General features: G+C 59.8%; 1 protein-coding gene across 2 annotated transcripts; it reads left to right on the top strand.

The window, feature by feature from the left end:
• The first annotated feature begins 250 nt into the window (after nucleotides 1–250).
• NR1H2 (nuclear receptor subfamily 1 group H member 2) lies at nucleotides 251–7,070 on the top strand. 2 transcript variants are annotated; one of them, XM_030913342.1, is made up of 10 exons: nucleotides 251–399; nucleotides 542–649; nucleotides 1,435–1,496; nucleotides 1,584–1,721; nucleotides 2,002–2,292; nucleotides 2,376–2,653; nucleotides 2,869–3,048; nucleotides 3,636–3,735; nucleotides 6,056–6,264; nucleotides 6,537–7,070. In XM_030913342.1, the coding sequence occupies exons 3-10, from the start codon at nucleotides 1,454–1,456 to the stop codon at nucleotides 6,681–6,683; spliced, it is 1,386 nt and encodes a 461-aa protein (XP_030769202.1). In that variant the 5' UTR covers nucleotides 251–399; nucleotides 542–649; nucleotides 1,435–1,453; the 3' UTR covers nucleotides 6,684–7,070. The 2 variants fall into 2 exon arrangements, with proteins under 2 accessions (XP_030769202.1, XP_030769203.1); XM_030913343.1 differs by lacking the exon at nucleotides 251–399 and having other exon boundaries at nucleotides 561–649; nucleotides 1,634–1,721.
• The last annotated feature ends 1,327 nt before the right edge of the window (nucleotides 7,071–8,397 follow it).

An 8,397-nucleotide genomic window follows, 5' to 3' on the forward strand; every position in this document is an offset into this window, starting at 1 on the left:
AGTCATGTGCGACAAGCAGCTATAGTTAGGGTTTGGTCGCTGGCTCAGAGAAGCGCATGAATGAGCTAAAGCCACAAAGCGCGGGGCGGGAGGTTTGGCTCCCAGATTCCCCTCTCATCCAAGAAGCGAGGAAATGGGTTCGGAACTCTTCTGCCAAGTCCCAGTACATCTACCCGGTAAACTTCCGATGTTTCCAACTTCCGTGCGGGGCAGCAGCTTCGGCTGGTCCTAAGCGGGCCGGAAGTTCGTCAACTTTCACGCTCCGCCTCTTTTCCGGACGTGACGCAAGGGCGGGGTTGCCGGAAGAAGTGGCGAAGTTACTTTTGAGGGTATTCGAGTAGCGGCGGTGTGTCAGGGGCTAAAGAGGAGGACGAAGAGAAACGGAGCAAGGGGACACAGGCAGGTGCACCCGAGAGTGGGGAGACGCGGGAGGAGCCCCGAACCTGGGGCTTCTCGGCGCTCGCCGCGTACTCCGCTCAGCCCCGTTCTCTTCTTCCATTTCCTCCCCTCCGTAACTCGCGCCTCCCGCGGCTGTTTCCAGGGCAACAGGAGTAGTTCACTCCGCGAGAGGCCGTCCACGAGACCCCCGCGCGCAGCCATGAGCCCCGCCCCCCGCTGGTGCTCGGAGAGGGGCGGGACCTGGAGCGAGGTGCGGGGGCGGAGCATGAATGGAGGAGGTGGGGGCGGGGCATAATGGGAGGGGATGGGGCGGGACCTGGAAGCGCCGTGCGAGGGCGGGGCATGAAGGGAGGAGGCGGGGCTGGGGGCGGGGCATGATGGGAGGAGATGTGGCGGGGCCTGGAGCGAGGTTGTGGGGGTGCAGCGGGAAGGGAAGAGGTAGAGTGGGGGGGGGCATGATGGGAGGAGATGGGGCGGGACCTGGAGCGAGGTTGTAGGGATGGATGAGGCTTGGAGGGATGGATGAGGCTTGGAGGGAAGGATGCGTAGGGGGCGGGGCAAGGTGTTGGGAAGCCCATGATGGGGGGCTGTAGGGGCTGAACCTGGAAGGTTGAAGGCGGAGCATAATAGAAGGGGGTGGGGTCAGATTGAGAAATAGGGATGCATGGGGCAGAAGTGAGGCAGCCTTATGAAGAGGAGGTTGGGGAGAAACTACATGGGATGGAGGCCGTGAAGGCAGAGCATGATTAAAGGAGAATGGGCCCTACCTAGAAAGCAGGTGGATCAGACCTGAGGGGGCGGGGCCTAGAGCAGGGGCGGGGCTTAAGACCAAGCTGAAGGCTGGCCTGGAACAGAAGGGGCGGGTCCTGTTAGAAGGATGGGGAGGGTTTGTAGGCCAGCAGGAACCAAGGCTGTGGCTGAGAGTAGGGTCTCTGGAGAGATGGAAGTAACAGTGGAAGCCCTGTCAGGACCTGTAACTGACCTAACCCAACCCTTCTTAGCCCCACAAGGCTCTCAATTCCCTCTATTCTACAGGCTGCTCCGTGACCCCACCATGTCCTCTCCCACCACGAGTTCCCTGGATACCCCCCTGCCTGGTGAGTGACTCTCTTCCCTACCCAGCCCTTATCACACACTAGCAGAAGCTCACTGTACTACCCCTCCCGGATTCCACCCTCTTCCAGGAAATGGCCCCCCTCAGCCTGGCGCCCCTTCTTCTTCACCCACTGTAAAGGAGGAGGGTCCAGAGCCATGGCCCGGGGGTCCGGACCCTGATGTCCCAGGCACTGATGAGGCCGGCTCAGCCTGCAGCGTGGACTGGGGTGAGACAGGGCCTAGAGACAGGGCTCTGGAGTTGATGTGGGGGCTTAGGGAGGGAGAAATAAATGGAGATGGGAATGGGAGGCCCCTGATCTTTGCTTTTTGTTCTCGCTTTCTCCTTGATATATACATCTTTCTGAATTGCAATTTCCCTGAATGTGAGTAGCACCTCCTCTCTCTATCCATCCTCTGGTGCTTTGCCTGGGGATCTCCTGTGGGCCGATCCCTCTGGTTCGTGTTTCTCCCTGTGGCTCTCTCATGGCCTCTGCTTACCCACCCCAGTCATCCCAGATCCTGAAGAGGAGCCAGAGCGCAAGCGAAAGAAGGGCCCAGCCCCAAAGATGCTGGGCCACGAGCTTTGCCGAGTCTGCGGGGACAAGGCTTCCGGCTTCCACTACAATGTGCTCAGCTGCGAAGGCTGCAAGGGCTTCTTCCGGCGCAGTGTGGTCCGTGGTGGGGCCCGGCGCTATGCCTGCCGGGGCGGTGGAACCTGCCAGATGGACGCTTTCATGCGGCGCAAGTGCCAGCAGTGCCGGCTGCGCAAGTGCAAGGAGGCAGGGATGAGGGAGCAGTGTGAGTGCAGTGGGAGGGGGCGGTGCCGGCCTGGCCCGCTGGCCCAGCCCTGGGGTTCTGCTGAGGCCTGCATCCCCCTACAGGCGTCCTCTCTGAAGAACAGATCCGGAAGAAGAAGATTCGGAAGCAGCAGCAGCAGCAGTCACAGTCACAGTCACAGTCGCCTGCGGGGCCGCAGGGCAGCAGCAGCTCAGCCTCTGGGCCTGGGGCGTCCCCTGGTGGATCTGAGGCAGGCAGCCAGGGCTCCGGGGAAGGCGAGGGTGTCCAGTTAACAGCGGCTCAAGAACTAATGATCCAGCAGTTGGTGGCGGCCCAGCTGCAGTGCAACAAACGCTCCTTCTCCGACCAGCCCAAAGTCACGGTACTGCCCTCTCCACAACCTTGAGTGTGATGGTAGATGCCTCTCCCAATCGGGTAGAGACAGCTGGGCCATCGCCCAGGGTGTGGGAGAATGAGGCTCCAGAGGGCAGGGGCTTTGGGAGGAGGGTCCCCCAGGGTGCAGGCTTGGCCTCAAGGTGGCCGCCCCAACTTAGGCTCACAAAGACCTGGGAGTGACCCTGGTGTCCCGTGTTCCAGCCCTGGCCCCTGGGCGCAGACCCCCAGTCCCGAGATGCCCGCCAGCAGCGCTTCGCCCACTTCACGGAGCTGGCCATCATCTCAGTCCAGGAGATCGTGGACTTTGCCAAGCAAGTGCCTGGTTTCCTGCAGCTGGGCCGGGAGGACCAGATCGCCCTCCTGAAGGCGTCCACCATCGAGGTAATGGTCCATCTGCCCACAAGGAACCCCAGAGATAGCTCCAGGACAGATGCTGGGAGCAGGGTTAAGCAAGACCAGTCCTTGCCTTGTAGGATGGCATTCCATGGCAAACAGAGTCTTCTATGAGCCAAGAAGAAAAAGGGAAAAGGGTCTGAGGCTGAGAAAATTGAGGATCAGGCCAGAGAGGCATTTTAGAGAAAAGTTGCCAAAAAGGCTTTTCAGAGGAGTTAGCATTGAATCAAAGTAGGGATAACATGTAAGTATTGAGCACCTACTGTATGCTAAGCTCTACACCAAGTGTTGGCATATGGCAAAGAACAAAGCAGATCAAACCTCCTGCCCCTATACCTTGTGCCTACCTCGGAAGGAGTATCCTGAGGAGGGGGATGCAACGTGTGCGAAAGCCCAAAGCGAAGAAAGAGCTCGGGCTGTCTCACGTGATGGCTGCACGCTGGTGTGGCTGAGAGAACGGGGGACGAGGATGAGGGATATTCCTGGTGAGATTAGACCCCCATTTGGGCCAGCAGGGGAGGGACTGGCAGCCTAAGGGTCACAGGGCTTGAGCCCTCTCCCACTGCCACCCTCAGATCATGCTGTTGGAGACAGCCAGGCGCTACAACCACGAGACAGAGTGTATCACCTTCCTGAAGGACTTCACCTATAGCAAGGACGACTTCCACCGCGCAGGTAGGCCGGGGGCTGTGGGAGGCTTAGCGCCCCTGCTGGCTGGAAGACCTGGGGCCAATCGGGGCCAATTAATTCATCCTCGTCAGAGTCTCTGTTTCTTTATCTCCAAAGTTGGGGTGAGGGTTGAGCCAAGGTGAGAGCAAGACAAGAGTGTGTATGCCATGCGTGGTGGCGTGTGCCTGTAGGCCCAGCTACTCAGGAGGCTGAGGAGGGAAGATTGCTTGAGGCTACAGTGAGCTGTGATTGTGCCACAGCACTCCAGCCTAGCGACAGAAGAGACCGTGTCTCTATTTTTTTCAAAAAAAGCATGTATTGGCCGAGCACGGTGACTCACGCCTGTAATCCCAGCACTTTGGGAGGCTGAGGTGGGTGGATCACGAGGTCAGGAGGTCGAGACCATCCTGGCTAACACAGTGAAACCCCGTCTCTACTAAAAATACAAAAAATTAGCCAGGCGTGGGGGCGGGCACCTGTAGTCCCAGCTACTCGGGAGGCTGAGGCAAGAGAATGGCGTGAATCCAGGAGGCGGAGGTTGCAGTGAGCCGAGATCGCGCCACTGTACTCTAGCCTGGGCAACAGAGCGAGACCCCTGTCTCAAAAAAAAAAAAAAGCATGTATTGAGTGCCGACTCTGTACAGTGGGTTGCAGTGGAAGTTGAAACAGGCCCTGTTACCATATCAGGCGTCTTGGTGGGCACTAGGGAAAGCATCCCCCCACCCCAAAACCTGGTCTCACCCAAGGGAGGCAGGCTGGAGCTCAGTCCATTGTGAAGCAGGCAGTCTTCCCTACTGTCCAGGAGCACTGCTTCCTGCCCTCCGAGAGAGTGAGAGGCACTGCCTAGGAAAAGGGTGGGAGGCGCATTGCTAGTGCTGTAGAGCATACACCGGGGCCTCGCTTCCTCATCGTTCCGTAATCTGTGTGGGACCTCTCTGCATTTCCCGACATCTCTCTGAGCCCCACCCTTTCCCCTTCCTTTTACCCTGGCCCTTTCACCACCCAAGACGGTCCCAGTAACCCTTTTAGTATGAGCTTAGCAGAGCAGGGCTTCGTGGAAGCGTTTCTGGCGGGGGGATCGGCGATTGCAAAGGCCCTGAGGTCAGGGAGAGCCAGTGGTTTGGAGGAACTACGGGAGGCCCAGGCAGCTGGAGCACAAGGAGATGGGGTGGAGAGGTTGGGAATCCCACCCTACCCCTTCCCAGCCCCTCCTCTGCCACCACCCTGGAACACTGCCAGAGTCCCCTTGAGGAGCCCCTGCCTCCAGCGCCGCCTGATGGAGCTGCTCACAGGGCAGGCAGAAGGGTCCTGTCAGCACTTGAGGCCGCCCACATCCCTCCTCCGCTAAGAACCCTCCACAGCTCCCGTCTCACTAGGAGAAGAGCTGGAGTCCTCTCTGTGGCCCACAAAGCCCTTTAGGACCTGGACTCGCTCACTTTCTGCCCTCAGCTTCCAGCCTCTCCCCCTCCTCCAGTCACTCTGGGCTCTTCCTGGCACCCACCTGGCGTGCTGTACTTGGGAGTTTCCTTTGCCCAGAACTAGGGGGACCAACTGGTCCTGGTTTGCAGGACCTTCCCAGTTTTAACACCGAAAGTCCCATGGCCTGGGTAGCCCCCTGTCCCAAGTCTTGGGAACAGCAGACAGTTGGTCACCCTCACAATCTCTCACCTCCTTGGGGTTGGTCACTGCTCCAGCGTCACCCACAGCATGGTCTTCCCTGCCCGCCTTGTGTAAAATAGAACCGTGGCTCAGCAGGGCCCTTCGCCCTTCTCTGCACTGCCTGGTTCCATAGAACTCAGCCTTCTGACTGGCTGGGCCTCTTCCTCATGTATTTGTCTATGACCTGTTCCCTAGGCCCTCAAATGTAAGTGCTGGGGCCTGGCACGTGGCAGGTACTCAGTGATGTTCGATGAATGAACGAACAAATCAGTGGTGGGAATGAGTTTGGGCTTTACCTGAGCAGTGGAAACCAGTGCAGGGACCGACACGATGGTTTTAGAAGCTTCCCTTTGCCTTCGTGAAGGGGCAAGGATAGGACCCGGGGAAGCTGCAACCACCGCCAGGTGGGAAGGGAGGGTGGTGACAGGATAGAAAATACTGAGGAAACATGCACCCTCATTATTCATCCCCTCACTAGGCGGGATGTGTGGCACACCTGCTACGTGCCAGCACTCCCATGGGCACGGGGCACAGGTGGACAGAAATGACAAGAACGCTGTGATTACTGCTGTGTTCCCAGCCCCAGTGACTGTGGGCGGTGCCAGGGGCGAGGCTGTGGGGCCCGGTTTCAGGCTGAGGGAGTCACGGGCTGCCTCCCGCCCCGTAGGCCTGCAGGTGGAGTTCATCAACCCCATCTTTGAGTTCTCGAGGGCCATGCGGCGGCTGGGCCTGGACGACGCTGAGTACGCCCTGCTCATCGCCATCAACATCTTCTCGGCCGACCGGCCCAACGTACAGGAGCCGGGCCGCGTGGAGGCGCTGCAGCAGCCCTACGTGGAGGCGCTGCTGTCCTACACGCGCATCAAGAGGCCGCAGGTAGGGCCCCGCAGCGCCTCTGCGCAGAGCCAGCTACGTCCGGCGGCCCACTTGGTCCGTCCAGGCTGGGCTCTGCCTGGCTGCTGTCCCCTCCGGCAGTCTTTCCTCAGGCCCCACCCTGCTGGACTGGGAGCCAGGTCTAGTGCAGGAACAGGGCCGGGCCCCACGCTGGCTCCCACGCCTGACCGGAGAGGGTCCCTCCTTTCTGTTGGGGTGGGCCGCCCAGAGCCTGGCCAGGCAGGAACTCAGTGCCCACCTGCCTCCTCCCTCAGGACCAGCTGCGCTTCCCGCGCATGCTCATGAAGCTGGTGAGCCTGCGCACGCTGAGCTCCGTGCACTCGGAGCAGGTCTTTGCCCTGCGGCTCCAGGACAAGAAGCTACCACCTCTGCTGTCAGAGATCTGGGACGTCCACGAGTGAGGGGCCGGCCACCCAGCCCCACAGCCTTGCCTGACCACCCTCCAGCAGATAGACGCCGGCACCCCTTTCTTCTCCTCGGGTGGAAGGGGCCCTGGGCTGAGCCTGTAGACCTCCCAGCCCTCAGCCCTTGGGATGAGCCCCAGTCCGGGTCCAGGAGGCTCCCTCCCTGCCCACCAAGTCTTCCAGAAAGGGTGAAAGGGTTACAGGTCCCGACCGCTGACCCTTCCCGGCTGCCCTCCCTCCCCAGCTTACACCTCAAGCCCAGCACGCAGTGCACCTTGAACAGAGGGAGGGGAGGACCCATGGCTCTCCCCATAGGCTGGGAGACCAGGGGCCTTCCTCTTCCTCTGCTCCTTTTATTTAATAAAAACTAAAAACAAAAACAGGCAAATAAAAATATGAATACAATCCAGCCCAGAGCTGGAGTGCAAGATGGAGAGGGCGTGGGCTTCTAGGGACCTCAGTGACACCGGGTCCCTGAACCTGATTGAGCATGTGGGACTGGGTCTTCCCAGGCTGGTGGGAGGGGTGGCACATAGGGTCCCAGTGCTGGGTGGTGTGTCGCCTGCTGTGAAAGTTCAGGGGCCTGACAGCCTCAGGATCACCTCCCTGGACAGGGTGAATCAGGACTCACCCTTGAAGGATAAACAGGACTTAAGTGGATGAGGGGACCTGGACTTTCGTCCCAACAAGTGTTTTCTGAGGCCTCCTGTGGGCCAGGCACTGGGTTGGCCATTCTAGAGGTGAAGACATTCACCCAGTAAATGTTTCCGGAGCATTTACTATAGTCAGGCGCAATTCTAGGCACTGGAAACATCCGTGAACAAGATAACCACCCTCCTACCAAGAGTCAGGGGATAGGGACGTTAATGAGGGTGGCACTGTGGTGGGGCTAGAGGAAGTCAGGCAAGGTGTCACAACAGAGGCAATCGCTGGGACCTAAAACGAGCCCAAGGGCTGGGACTCCAAGTTGAGGGAACAGCACGTGCAAAGTTTGAAAGGTGAGGGACGCTGCGAGTTCGGAGTGAGCAAGCGACGAAGTTCCTCCAATTCCTCTTGCCCCTGTGCCAGCCCTAAAAGAGCTGAATGAGCAATTCCAATCGAGGGCGAAAGGGGGGGTTACATGGAGAGATGCAACTTAAAGGTACATTTATTTGGGGCGGGGGGCAGCGGAAGTGAGAGTAGTTAAAAACGATCACCTTATCCCAAGAGTAGTGTACCGGGCGCCCCACACGTGTCCCCATCACGCGTTGTTGAGTCTAGTTTACATGTGGGGAAACAGGCCAGGATGGAGAACAGATCAGGCCGGGACTCCACCACTTATCGGCCAGCCTCTGCGGGGATCTCGGGCGTCAGGTCACCGGCTGGCTGCTGGGCAGCGACGGGGCAGGGCTCTCCACGCGACCCCCGGCGAGAGGCGGGCGGGGGACACGGAGGATGCGCGCGCAACACACGAGGGTGGGAGGAGAGAGAATAGAGCAGCGGCGCGCACAGACTGCACGAGGTCTTGAACGCTGCCGCACGGAGGGGCGTGGCTTCTGGCCGACACGTCATGGGGAGGCGGAATTAAGGGAATTTTTCAGCAAGGGGGCGAGGCCACTGTGCAAGCTGAGGGAGGGGGCGGGGCCTGCCTTGCAGTCGAACGAGCGGGGCGTGGTCCGCTGCCTGGTTGGGCGTGGCCTCGCCCGCACTTGGGCAGGCGGGGGCGTGGCCC

This window comes from Rhinopithecus roxellana, chromosome 12 (genome assembly GCF_007565055.1).
Source record: "Rhinopithecus roxellana isolate Shanxi Qingling chromosome 12, ASM756505v1, whole genome shotgun sequence".
Classification (NCBI taxonomy): domain Eukaryota; kingdom Metazoa; phylum Chordata; class Mammalia; order Primates; family Cercopithecidae; genus Rhinopithecus; species Rhinopithecus roxellana.